Genomic DNA, 15,393 nt, shown 5'->3' with positions numbered 1-15,393 from the left:
TATAAATTATTATGTCACGTTGTTGTAAGAAAATAATATCACAATATAACATTGGAATGTAAAAAGAAAATGTCACAATATCAAATTGTATTATGAACAGAGAAAAACGCAATATCATCGTATAGTTTGTAAAAAGGATAGTCTTTGGTTGTTAAAATGTAATCAAATCATGAAATAGTTAGAAAGGTAATGAAAAGTTAACTCTTCTTGTGATATGGGGAAAATCAAATATGTTCACAACTCTTTATACATATTTGTGTGTGTGATACAGTGTGCCTTTGTTTGAGAGTAAGCGTACACGGAGCATGATCTGGTTTTAGATTTAGAAGGGATGCCTGATAGTGGCATGGCCATCTCATCATCATTTGTACTGCAACAGGAGAGTAACAAAACCTGGCTACCTCGCACTCCTTTGATGACTCAGGGGGGTTAAACAACACTTTAAAGTTTGATTGAGATCTAATGTTCATGGCTACCTCGCACTCCTTTGATGACTCATGGGGTTAAACAACACTTTAAAGTTCTGACTTGAGATCTAATGTTCATGGTTACCTCGCACTCCTTTGATGACTCAGGGGGGTTAAACAACACTTTAAAGTTCTGACTTGAGATCTAATGTTCATGGTTACCTCGCACTCCTTTGATGACTCAGGGGGTTAAACAACACTTTAAAGTTTGATTGAGATCTAATGTTCATGGCTACCTCGCACTACTTTGTTGACTCAGGGAGGTTAACTACACTTTAAAGTTTGATTGAGATCTAATGTTCATTGCTACCTCGCACTCCTTTGATGACTCAGGGAGGTTAACTACACTTTAAAGTTCTGACTTGAGATCTAATATTCATGGCTACCTCACACTACTTTGATGACTCAGGGGGGTTGTTCAAAAAGTATCAGTCAAACATGGTATATATAGTGAAATCATATAGTGGACATCTCAATACAGCCTTCATTTACAGAATATCTTTCTGGAAATTGTTGATGCTGGTAATGTGGACAAAAGTGTCAATGTTATTCTAACCAAATCTGAGAGTAGTTGTAATATAGTATGTGCATCTCAACACACCCTTTAGTTTTTTTTTTGTTTTTTGTTTTTTATTTTTGGGCAAAAACCTTCGATTTTGTGAAATTTATTTATCAAAATCTTTTATTTTTGCATCTCCAATCGACTTACAAAATGACCCTGTCAGTGCATATGAAGAAAAAAACACCCACAAGATATTCTAATGTTTATATAACTTTTTATTTATTATTTATTAAAGAATAAGAATGAAAAAAAAAGAAATAATATATTTTTTGAATGCAGGTTTAGTTTGATGATAAAAATAAATTTGTGTTTTCAACAACCAGGCTCTGGAATCGAAGCTAGCCTCATGTCGAAATTTTGTAAAGGACCAGCCAAGAAGTGGTAAGCCAGGAGGTGGCAGTCCATCAAACTCACCAAGGTTGGTATCTGTCCAGGGGTTGGTATGTGTGTCAGGTGTGTGACACTTTGTAAACAAATCCTACAATCACCTTTCTCAAGTAACAAGGCATGAAACATGTGACATTGTACAATTATAGCTTGATTCCACCTCGTGAATTCTCTTTGTAGAATTGTATCATTGTGATATCTGTTGAGGATATGTCCAGGTATAAGGTATAACTTATCCACAGTAATGTAACTGTTACAGATATACCAATACTGTCGTCAAATATTTTGTTGTTGTCTCCCTTTACAAAAGGTAAACTTTACATAGAGGTATTACATTGATATGCTTACTTATTTTGGGCAAAGTGTAAATGTTAAAAATTTGTCATTGATGTCTAGTGGGATAATTTTGGGAAACTTATTGCTGTTTGCTCAGAAGAGATATGGCAGAAGAGAAAACTATGAATTCTACATATTTCTAATTTGTTTATTTTATGAACTGCTCATTGAATTAGTAAATATGAATGTGAATACATGTATTATACTGTATCAGAAGCTAAATTAACATTGTCTGATACTTCAAGATTTGTTAACAATTTTGACGAGATAACTTTTACCTCGGATTGATTTGTGTATATTTGTTGGGTGTGTTATCACTCCTGTTGACAACACCACACTGACCTGTGTCTGCCGTTCCTGTATTTATCGTAGGTCTGACGTCCTGCATGGTGCAAGACTAAGGTGACTTTAACACTTTACTAAATATTCTGTGTAACATTGTGTCACTACTGTGCATGATTGAGTATGTGTGGGTGTTATGTGGTTTCTATTCTAGATGTACATTTTATTTCCTGTTGTAGCTTATGTTATATTAATTGTTGCTATCATCATTTTAAATATATATGGACAACTGATTTTTTTTTTTTTGAGTTGATTTTGCTTTTGGTTTTGCTTTGAAGCCATAAGTCATGATTTAAGTATTTGTAGCACCTTTCTGTTGTGATGTACATTTATTTTGGAACAGATTTGTAGGGTTCAAATTTGCACCAGCATTGTCAATATAAACATTTAGTCAATTTCTCTCGCTCATCTCGGACAAATTCATGATTAGATCTTCATTTTCAATTACATGTCCACATTTTACTGTGATATGGTAAAACATTATCTTTTCTGTCCTACTTGAGTTGAGAATTATTAGCTCACCGGTTACAAGTAACCGAGAGCTAATGCTGTCACGTCGGCGTCGGCGTCCCACCCCAAAACTTTCAAGTTTTTGGGGCAAGTTTTTGGAAAGCTTTTAAGTCCAAAAGTATACACCTCATGCCCTTCTAATTTGGTTTATACATTCGTTAGAGGTCTAGGAGTGATATTATGGCAAAATCGTGCAGAAAAAAATTGTGATTTTTTCGCATTTTCCCATTTAGTGGACTTAACTTTTTTGGCACCAAAACCCACTTTAAAGTTTTTGGAGTCAGTTTTTGGAAAGTTTGTAAGTCCAAAAGTATATACCTCATGCCCTTCTAAATTGGTTTATACATTCATTAGAAGTCTAGGAGTGATGTTATGGCAAAATCATGCAGAAAAAAATTGGCACCAAAACTCACTTTAAAGTTTTTGGGGTAAGTCCAAAAGCTTACACCTATCACCCTTCTAATTTGGTTTATACATTCATTAGAGATCCAGGAGTGATGCTGTGGCAAAATCATGCATTTTACCATTTAGTGGATTTACCTTTTTTGACACAAAAACCCACTTTAAAGATTTTGGGGGTTAGTTTTGGAAAGCTTGTGAGTCCACACCCTTCTTATTTGGTTTATACATTCATTAGAGGTCTCGGAATGATATTATGTGGCAGACAATTTCAAAATAACATGCATATACATACATAAAAAATGAATGCATAGTGTGATTGCTGCCGCCGGTGAGCTTTCGCAATCATTGATTGCACTTGTATTATATAAACTCCTTGAAGGTGGTCTTGGGATAAAGGTTATGACAGTATTTGGGATAGAAAGTGAGGATGAGGGTACGATAGATATTTGGGGTAGAAAGTGAGGATAGTGGGTACAATAGATATTTGGGGTAGAAAGTGAGGATGGGGGTACGATAGATATTTGAGGTAGAAAGTGAGGATGGGGGTACGATAGATATTTGGGGTAGAAAGTGAGGATTGGGGTACGATAGATATTTGGGGTAGAAAGTGAGGATGGGGGTACGATAGATATTTGGGGTAGAAAGTGAGGATGGGGGTACGATAGATATTTGGGGTAGAAAGTGAGGATTGGGGTACAATAGATATTTGGGATAGAAAGTGAGGATTGGGGTACTATAGTGTGAGGATGGGGGTACTATAGTGTGAGGATGGGGGTACGGTAGATATTTGGGATAGAAAGTGAGGATTGGGGTACGATAGTGTGAGGATTGGGATATGATATATATTTGTGTGTTGTAGTTTCAGATAATTATTGAATGAAGGGAGACATATTGTGTTAGTACTGGTTGTTTTCTTTTAGTTCTTCTGATAATAATAATTTTTTGTCTGGGTCATAACTTTTGAATCATTGAAGATATGTTGATGAAACTTGGAGAATTCTTGCACTCACCTAAAACTGATGTACAGTGCACCGCCTTTAGGTCATGCAACCTTGACCAAAAAGTCAAAGGTCAAATAAGTGCAAATTTTACAACTGTTTCTTGTCTGGGCCAAAACTTCTAAACAGTTGAAAATATGGTAATGAAACTTGCAGCATAGGTGCATCACCTAAAGAAAATGTGCATGGTATTGCCGTTAGGTTACAATGACCTTGACCTTAAGGTCAAAAGTCTAATAAATGCCTTTGTTTTTCTTGGCAATAACTTTAAAACCATTTAAGGTCATAGGTAAAAGTGCAAATAGGTCTTATCCAGTGATATCATTTAAACCATTTAGGGTATCTTCAAAAAAAGTTGCTGTATACCAATCACCCTACAAGGTCAAAGGTCAATGGAGTGCCAAAAATTCAGTGTCTAATAAATATAAGGGAGAAGGGGAAAGATGTGTGTTTGTCCACAGAAACATTCTTTAGTTAAACGTTTGTATTATGACTCAAGGACAAACAAGTACATGTAACAGTTGGTGTTAAGAATTTTGTGAATGTCCACAGAAGTGCCTGCCTTGCTGAAATGCCATCTAAAAATCAAAGGGTTCTGCTTTATATTCCTTCTCTTCACTTTTGGATATTTAGCTGATCATATATTAAATCAAGACATGAATTGGGTGTTGTGCCTTTATGGTCTTACAACGACATACTTCATTCAAATAATTTGGCTTATAAATGAGTCTGGCACTAAACACATCTGTAGAGAAGGTAAGCTGAAAGCAATCCCTTGGGTTTGGAAGATGAGGATTCAAAGTAGATACGGCATACTGGAGTTTTCCTAACTATCTCTGTACAACATAACCCATTCATTCCATGGTTAACAGTGCTGGTGCTGGTCTTACAAATCTCCATTGCTAAACAATAGATTATTAATAACATCAATATACCAGTATGTAAAATTTCTTATGTGCAGACCTATCACCTGATATATACCATGTAACAGTCATGTGATTCACGGTGATAGTTTGTACAACTCCAGTGTAACGTTACGGAGATATTTATACAAGAATGATATAAACAGAGATGATAATGTATTTAGGACACAGAAGTCATTTACCTGATAACCTGTACATGTAGTACAGAAGTCATTTACCTGATAACCTGTACATGTAGTACAGAAGTCATTTACCTGATAACCTGTACATGTAGTACAGAAGTCATTTACCTGATAACCTGTACATGTAGTACAGAAGTCATTTACCTGATAATCTGTACATGTAGTACAGAAGTCATTTACCTGATAACCTGTACACGTAGTACAGAAGTCATTTACCTGATAACCTGTACACGTAGTACAGAAGTCATTTACCTGATAACCTGTACACGTAGTACAGAAGTCATTTACCTGATAACCTGTACATGTAGTACAGAAGTCATTTACCTGATAACCTGTACATGTAGTACAGAAGTCATTTACCTGATAACCTGTACATCTAGTACAGAAGTCATTTACCTGATAACCTGTACATGTAGTACAGAAGTCATTTACCTGATAACCTGTACATGTAGTACAGAAGTCATTTACCTGATAACCTGTACATGTAGTACAGAAGTCATTTACCTGATAATCTGTACATGTAGTACAGAAGTCATTTACCTGATAACCTGTACATGTAGTACAGAAGTCATTTACCTGATATAACCTGTACATGTAGTACAGAAGTCATTTACCTGATAACCTGTACATGTAGTACAGAAGTCATTTACCTGATAATCTGTACATGTAGTACAGAAGTCATTTACCTGATAATCTGTACATGTAGTACAGAAGTCATTTACCTGATAACCTGTACATGTAGTACAGAAGTCATTTACCTGATAACCTGTACATGTAGTACAGAAGTCATTTACCTGATAATCTGTACATGTAGTACAGAAGTCATTTACCTGATAACCTGTACATGTAGTACAGAAGTCATTTACCTGATAACCTGTACATGTAGTACAGAAGTCATTTACCTGATAACCTGTACATGTAGTACAGAAGACATTTACCTGATAACCTGTACATGTAGTACAGAAGTCATTTACCTGATATAACCTGTACATGTAGTACAGAAGTCATTTACCTGATAACCTGTACATGTAGTAGAACCTGCTGTAAAGTGCAATCATCAGCTTTCTAAACTCAGGATTTTACTATTTTGTTAAAAAACCCGAATCTCACAGCATCCCTTTACGTATACTGATATTTTCTTTGTGCTTTTTAGGTTACACAAAATGCAGCAAAAAATGACATGATTTTTTTCCCATGTACATGTATTTAGCTGAAATGAGCTAATTTTCCATAAATCAGAAAATATTTAAGCTCTAAATTGAATTGAAATGCACAAAAATTTGTTTTGTTCAATTTTTTTTTTATAATTCTGGAACAAAATTATTTTTGTGATATAAAAAATGGCAATGTTGTTCATGAGTATCAATTCTTTGTGGAATCATCTTTCTTCCTACGGGAATATTTCAATACATGTATATGTAACACTATATGACAGCAGGGTTTGAAAAATATTTTGTGAGGGAAAATGGCATTGGTGCATTATATGACATCATGAATTTTAAACAGATCAAATTGTGACCAAAACAAAAGTTAGCAATCTGCAATCTTTATAAATATAATTCAGCTGTGTGATTGTATCCAGAGTTTTTAATTAACAATGAATGCATGCTAAATTTTTAATCTTTTTTTTAATTTTAAATTTTTCAATTAACAAAACGGTATAAATTTATAAAAAAAAAAAAACATTTTAAAGTTAATTATTTTTATTTGCCTGTAAAAGTTTAAGTGACTAAAACATTTTAACTAGAATCACATTTTTAATTCTTGCTAAATTTGCTTAATTAACTATTATGAATTAGCTTTCCTGGGCCTGTATATTGGTAAAATAACTTTAATTTTGTTTGTACTGAATTATACTGCAGCTATGTCTTGAAATATACTTTATATTTTAATATCACTAGTTCAGCGCATTTGGTTATAATGAGAAGCATTTTATCACTTAGTATTTTTTTTCTGTGTGTACTTGTGTGTAATATTTAACCCCACAAGAAATAGTTCTTTGACGGTTTGTATTCTTTTTGAATAATTATGACTGGTATACAGTATTGCTTATAAGAATATCTTTAGGAAGTTCATTTTTTTGCAATGTTATCACAGGTTTAGTTTGTATTGATATTTTGTGTGGTTTCTATTGAGAAACAAATACTGCGGTGAAACTTGATTTTACTGATGATTGACTTTACCAAACACTGACTTTACTGACTACTGACTTTACCAAACACTGACTTTACTGACCACTGACTTTACCAAACACTGACATTACTCACCACTGACTTTACTGACAACATACTTTATTGACTGACTACTGACTTACTGACCACTGACTTTACTGACCACTGACTTTACCAAACACTGACTATAACCAAACACTGACTTTACTGACCACTGACTTTACCAAACACTGACTTTTTAATTACTGACCACTGACTTTACCAAACACTGACATTACTCACCACTGACTTTACTGACAACATACTTTATTGACTGACTACTGACTTACTGACCACTGACTTTACTGACCACTGACTTTACCAAACACTGACTATACCAAACACTGACTTTACTGACCACTGACTTTACCAAACACTGACTTTTTAATTACTGACCACTGACTTTACCAAACACTGACTTTACCAAACACTGACTTTATTGACTACTGACTTAATGACCACTGACTTTACTGACCACTGACTTTACAGACCACTGATTTTACTGACCACTGACTTTACAGACTACTGACTTTACTGACCATTGACTTTACTGACCACTGACTTACTGACTACTAACTTTACCAAACACTGATATTACTGACCACTGACTTTACCAAACACTGACATAACTGACCACTGACTTTACCAAACACTGACTTTACTGACCACATACTTTACTGACAACATACTTTATTGACTGACTACTGACTTTACTGACTACTGACTTACTGACCACTGACTTTACTGACCACTGACTTTACCAAACACTGACTGTACCAAACACTGACTTTACTGACCACTGACTTTACTGACCACTGACTTTACCAAGCACTGACTTTACTGACCACAGATTTTATTGACTACTGACTTAATGACCACTGACTTTATTGACCACTGACTTTACCAACCACTGACTTTACTGACCACTGACTTTACTGACCACTGACTTTTTACTGACCACTGACTTTACAGACCACTGACTTTACTGACCACTGACTTACTGACCACTGACTTTACGGACTACTGACTTTACTGACCATTGACTTTACTGACCACTGACTTACTGACCACTGTCTTTACTGACCACTAACTTTACAGACCACTGACTTTACTTACCACTAACTTCACTGACCACTGACTTTACCAACTACTGACGTTACAGGCCACTGACTTCAATTTACAGACCACTGACTTTACTGACCACTGACTTCAATTTACAGACCACTGACTTTACCAAACACTGACTTTACCAAACACTGACATTACTGACCACTGACTTTACCAAACACTGACTTTACTGACCACAGATTTTATTGACTGACTACTGACTTACTGACCACTGACTTTACCAAACACTGACTGTACCAAACACTGACTTTACTGACCACTGACTTTAATTTACAGACCACTGACTTAACCGGCCACTGACTTAACTGGCCACTGACTTTACCGACCACTGACTTTACTGACACACTGTCACATCTGACACTGACTATATTGACACACTGTCACATCCGACACATTGACTAGGTCCCATACTGTGTCAGTAGTCAGGTTTCACTGTACATGTTGTTGATGTATGACAAGAACTGTTCGTTTTATATAGAGTAACCATGAAAATTTGTACCTTGTACTACTTAAATAGGAATTACTAACAAACTTATCTGACTAAAATGTTAAGAAAGTTTTTCTAATCACATTTGTTGGATATTTTGATTTTGCAGGGCAAAGAGGTTAAACAGAGGAGCATCAGTCCCTCCCCAACAGGGAGTGAAGATACCCGTATAGGGCCCAGAGACTTCGGTACATACGGCCAGTGTTGTGTGTTACATACATTTCTAGGATTCTTGCTGTTATGAGACACAGACATGCAGATGGAGGAATGTTTTTGTGTATGTCGTGAGTTCCTACAGCTGGGAGAGGGACGTGGGCCTAAGCATTTTGTGTTACAGTGCCAACATGGACACATCTCATCAAACTTTTCACTCCTATGCTGCAGTAAGGTGGACACGTTTAAAAACTGATACTGCACTTAAACATTGTGGTGAAAAGTGTTTCAGATACAATGTTTGTGATGAAAAAGATTTCTCAATGGAAATCAGAAACAAAATTGCTCTAGATGAATTTTATTTTAGGTTTGATACTGGGTGTGATATATAAGCCTTACTATACTAATGAGATAATTTTTTTACTTTTTTTTTTGTCAATCATGTTGTCAGAAAATTCATTATTGATGGTTATATATATATGTATAGTGCAGTGTTTTCCCTGGGATTTCAAGATAGCTGGATGGTCAGGAAAAGATAACTTGGTTCAGATTCTTACCACCCAGGTTTAATCTGATACGTTTATAATATGTGCATGTTAAAGTTTAGCATCACAGCCTTTTTTCAAATTAACCAAAAGAAGCAAAGCGTTAATTGAACAGAGTTTTGATTCAACTGTTGGTGAGTTGATGTTTTAGGCTTACTGACCAATTATCATAGAGGAAAGGTAACACCAGTCATTTGAAAAAGATTGAACTAAAATCATTATAATTTACTCTGAAGATATTATTACGTTCTGAGCCCATCTGAACTGGTCCTGGGAAGAACACTGTACTATGTTCCCAATGCATACAGTATTGCAAGTGCCGTACATATTACTGATATTAATAAGGACTGGAGTGCTCATGTTGCTGTCGTATTTGTGGTTGTACTAAATAGTATATTCCCTAAGTGTTTTCATATGTTTTAATTGCTGAAATGGAGCCATGTCAGATGTGAGGGAGATTATTGGAGATATATTTTCAAAATGAGGTAGATAAAGTTAATTTGTGAGCAAATTAAACTCAACAAATCTTTATTTTAACACAGCAAATAGATATGAGTCGAAGAAGACAACAGAGAGTTAGGGACTTATAAGTAGTGATGGTATAGATTTACATAGGGACTTATAAGTAGTGATGGTATAGATTTACATATAGTATATATTACCTAAACCATATTGTATACATTTATTTTGTACAATAATAATAGGTTTTGGAAATGTCTGTGGTTTGTACTCTTCAAATGTGTATTTTGGCTCCTATAGCTACACATGTGAACTGCCATGAATGAATTACATTCTAATACTCAATTTTAATTTGGGTAATGTAAATGGTAACATTGGTATTGTCTTCACAGTTTGTTTAGTTTCATCCATTATGAGATACAGGTACATTACGTAGCACACCATACCATGGTCACTACTGGTAAAAGTAACGAACCATAATACCACTACTGGTAATATACCATAATACCACTACTGGTAACATACCATGATACCACTACTGGTAACATACCATGATACCACTACTGGTAACATACCATGATACCACTACTGGTAACATACCATGATACCACTACTGGTAACATACCATGATACCACTACTGGTAACATACCATGATACCACTACTGGTAACATAACATGATACCACTACTGGTAACATACCATGATACCACTACTGGTAACATACCATGATACCACTACTGGTAACATACCATGATACCACTACTGGTAACATACCATGATAACACTACTGGTAACATACCATAATACCACTACTGGTAATATACCATGATACCACACCTGGTAATATACCATGATACCACTACTGGTAACATATCATGATACCACTACTGATAACATACCATGATACCACTACTGGTAACATACCATGATACCACTACTGGTAACATACCATAATACCACTACTGGTAACATACCATGATACCACTACTGGTAATATACCATGATACCACTACTGGTAATATACCATGATACCACTACTGGTAACATACCATAATACCACTACTGGTAACATACCATGATACCACTACTGGTAACATACCATAATACCACTACTGGTAATATACCATGATACCACTACTGGTAACATACCATAATACCACTACTGGTAACATACCATGATACCACTACTGGTAATATACCATGATACCACTGCTGGTAACATACCATGATACCACTACTGGTAATAGTTATATACCATAATACCACTACTGGTAATATACCATAATACCACTACTGGTAACATACCATAATACCACTACTGGTAACATACCATAATACCACTACTGGTAACATACCATAATACCACTACTGGTAATAGTAACATACCATAATACCACTACTGGTAACATACCATAATACCACTACTGGTAATATACCATAATACCACTACTGGTAATATACCATAATACCACTACTGGTAACATACCATAAAACCACTACTGGTAATATACCATGATACCACTACTGGTAATATACCATAATACCACTACTGGTAACATACCATAATACCACTACTGGTAACATACCATGATACCACTACTGGTAATATACCATAATACCACTACTGGTAACATACCATAATACCACTACTGGTAACATACCATAATACCACTACTGGTAACATACCATAATACCACTACTGGTAATAGTAACATACCATAATACCACTACTGGTAACATACCATGATACCACTACTGGTAACATACCATGATACCACTACTGATAACATACCATGATACCACTACTGGTAATATACCATAATACCACTACTGGTAATAGTAACATACCATGATACCACTACTGGTAATAGTAACTTACCATAATACCACTACTGGTAATAGTTAAATACCATAATACCACTATTGGTAATAGTTATATGCCATAATACCACTACTGGTAATAGTTACATACCATAATACCACTACTGGTAATAGTCACATACCATAATACCATTATTTGTAATAAATGTATCAATATATATCTCAATATCATACTAATTATTGAATCTTGATAAAGGATTTAATCAATGTTCAATCAGTCGAACAGCTTCTAAGAGATCTAAATAATTGCTGTTCCAGTTAAACCTCTGTTCTATTCTAGGACTCAAGCCTTTACTTCTAACTGGATGATGTTTGTATTATCTAAAAACTAAATTCGGCTGACATTTTGTAATTTATTTGATATTTATTGTTATGTTAAAAGACGTCATCATTTAATACCAATGTCCTAAGTCCCCAAGGTCTTGCCTCTGGCTACCTCACTAATGCTGTTCATGAAATGGCGTCAGACTCGGATTTCTTTATTGTATCAAGTTATTGTGCAGCATTAAAAACCTGACAAAGTGTTATATACTGATAATATAGTCCCTATGTAATATACAGGTGACATCTCATTCAGATTCATTTGGAAAGTTTTCTGATTTTCATTCCTTTGTAAACTTGACTCCAAAATTGATAATTATACTTTGGTTTCATTTGTAGTAAGAGCTTTTGAAACTGGATATGAAAATTGCTGGTGTTAATACTGTGGTCTCGTGTTAATACTTCCAAGCTGTTACAGATAAATTGTTAATTTGAATGTATTAAATCATAATAGAAACTAGTCTCACCTCTAAAGATGACTAATATTATGTTCTATAACTAGGTATTCTTATGACCATGGATTTATGTGAAGTTGATTCTAAAACAGATTTGATACCATAAAGATATTAATTGTCTGTCCAAATGGCACTGTATTTATAATGTATTCTACTCATTCCATCACATCACGCTGTTAGTTACTCACCATTTTCTCAATTTTCAAACAGATGTTTTATCAAGGAGATTCCAAAGACGTCTGTTTTTATGCTTTAATTTCTGTGTTAATGTTGTTAGGATTTTTCTATGCAATGTCGATGTGAACACTCAATTTGCCAAAGTAGTGAGCTATAAATTGTAATGTAAATATAGAGAATTCTGCTGTCTCAGGCACAGGGACTTGGCACACAAAGCCATTGTACATATATGTATAATAATGACGGCATTATGATGGACTGTGAAGCTATCTGTGCCTTGCCCCTGTGGTCTCGTGTACAGTGTACAGAAGAGAATTTATGTGTTCAGTTCAAAAATCAGTGTACAGTGTTAATTTTTAGTTCACAGAACTGCCGAACGTGTGCCCAAATATGTCATAGTTATTGGTGACTAATTTGTATTTGTAAATAACTTAGCTGAAACATAGATATGATTGAATACTGATACTCCATATTTAAATGTAATCTGTGAATTAGCCTAGATTTCGAATAGTTATGGACTTAATTGTATTGATCTGAATTACCTGGGGGGGAAAAATCCTTTCAGAATGACACAAAGATTGGTAAAGGGGGGCAATGGTTATCAGTTTCATATACCTACCTTAACCTATTTTGTCATAGCTCTATATAAAGGTATATATTCAATCTATGGTATTTTTCAATTGTGTATGTAAAACAACATGCCATTATTTGTCATTAGGTGTAACACACTCAGGTTAACATATATACTAACACTAAATATCCAAATCACTTCCTGTAGTTCAATGTCCTGTAAATAAGCATGTAGTAAATGCAATAGATACATGTATCATTAATGTTTGCATAAAAAAACTTATCTTAAATTACTGGTAACTTCTTTCTGCACTCAAAGTAAGATTTTGACTTAGGTAATGACATTGAAATACATATACATTGTATATCTTAAAAGTAAAACTATATGGTCATTTTCAGGTACAGTGACTGTATCTTAATAATTATCAATAATAAGAATTTGATAATATAGTAAATTAAAAAAATGGGATTAAAAAAAAACATGGTTTATGTTATAAGTATTAAGATACAAAATCTCAAATTGACTTTGATACCAATAAGTTTATACACTGAATTTCATTTTGATTAAATGATGAACTGAAAATAAGGGTTATCGGATTTACACCTCTACCTTTAAATTCAGGTAAACATGTTTATTTTGAAAGAAAGTCTTGTCAATCAACATTAAATGAAAATTGTACATATTGATTATTAAAATTTTAATGTATATTATTATTGAATAGTCCTATGTAACACTTGTGAGCTGTTGTTTTGTGTATGTGGTTAGAGAATGAGTGATTTTGTTTTTATTGTGGCATATGAATGGTCATCTTATAATAGTACCCTAAAAAGCTTAGTAGTGATTTCCCCTCCGAGTAGCACTATCCCGCTTGTAGTCACGCCTGTGTTGTCTTTCTTTGGTGGTTGTTTTTTGTCTGGGAGTCATAGGGTCCTTTACTTATACAAACCTACTGCTGTTAAGTCCAACATGGCACTATAGTGTCTGTTGTTTTTTTAATCTTCACATTCTGTGTAGAATGTGTTGAGCTTTCCTTTGAAATTTTGATTTTCCCTCGATAAATAATGAAATTATCAGCTTTTTCTATGTGGCAGTGCTTGTGTTGACCCAGTCCATATCTATGAACTGCCAATATTCTACAGTATTTCTGTACAGCTACACACTGATACAGAACACACATCAACACAGTCTCATGTTTGTTTACCATCACTGTATACCGTGTATCAACGTGATGATTTCAGTTTCTCATTAAACTTCACTCGGCCAGATAATATACATGTAGTGTGAAATGATCATGGTGTTCGATTTTTTAGGGTTATTTGTTTTTAGAATTTTTTCAGTACTGATATGTGCAAAATGATAATTTCCTTTTGTCATGTGTTTGATATTTAAGGTAAATTTAACAATTTGAAGTATAAATAAAAATGAAACCATGATCCTATCATTAAAATTAGTTCTATATACATTTATACATTTAATCTCAGTTGTTTAAATCTCATCAGTCCCGGTAAATACAAAAGGTTGTATCAGACTCAATAAAGAAAAAAAACTAATCATAATGATTAAATCAAACTTCATGTGTGATGATATTATAGTATATTTGCCTAATCTTTATAATTGATCACACTCCATAGTAATGACATCTTGCATAAAGCTCTTAGGTTTGTGTATAAAAGTTAACATGTATGGATAAATCAGTATTTACAGAACCATTTTGTATCTTGAAATTAAAACAATTTATTTTGATTTTATTGAACACTTAAAATATAAAGGTATCAATTTATTCTATTAACATTAAACTCATTTGAAATAGATATTTTCTAAATACTGTATGGTTTGTAACAGTTTTTGAGGAATCTAATTATGCTATATTCACAGTCGGTATATAAAATGTGCATA

At 34.1% G+C, this 15,393-nt stretch overlaps 1 protein-coding gene across 2 annotated transcripts in view; it reads left to right on the top strand.

Annotated features, from left to right (window-relative positions):
* The window catches only part of LOC117325847 (nuclear distribution protein nudE homolog 1-like), a 31,884-nt gene extending 20,723 nt beyond the window's left edge, over positions 1 to 11,161 (top strand). The window contains exons 8-10 of one of the 2 annotated variants that reach the window (XM_033882345.1): positions 1,353 to 1,447; positions 2,125 to 2,154; positions 9,044 to 11,161. In XM_033882345.1, coding sequence (XP_033738236.1) covers positions 1,353 to 1,447; positions 2,125 to 2,154; positions 9,044 to 9,107 — 189 coding nt within the window. In that variant the 3' untranslated portion in view covers positions 9,108 to 11,161. The remainder of the gene's footprint in view (positions 1 to 1,352; positions 1,448 to 2,124; positions 2,155 to 9,043) is intronic. The other variant, XM_033882353.1, reaches the window with a different exon arrangement.
* Positions 11,162 to 15,393: the final 4,232 nt, after the last annotated feature.

The sequence above is a fragment of the Pecten maximus genome, chromosome 1, assembly GCF_902652985.1.
Source record: "Pecten maximus chromosome 1, xPecMax1.1, whole genome shotgun sequence".
Taxonomy (NCBI): domain Eukaryota; kingdom Metazoa; phylum Mollusca; class Bivalvia; order Pectinida; family Pectinidae; genus Pecten; species Pecten maximus.
This window is presented reverse-complemented; position numbering and strand designations above follow the sequence as displayed.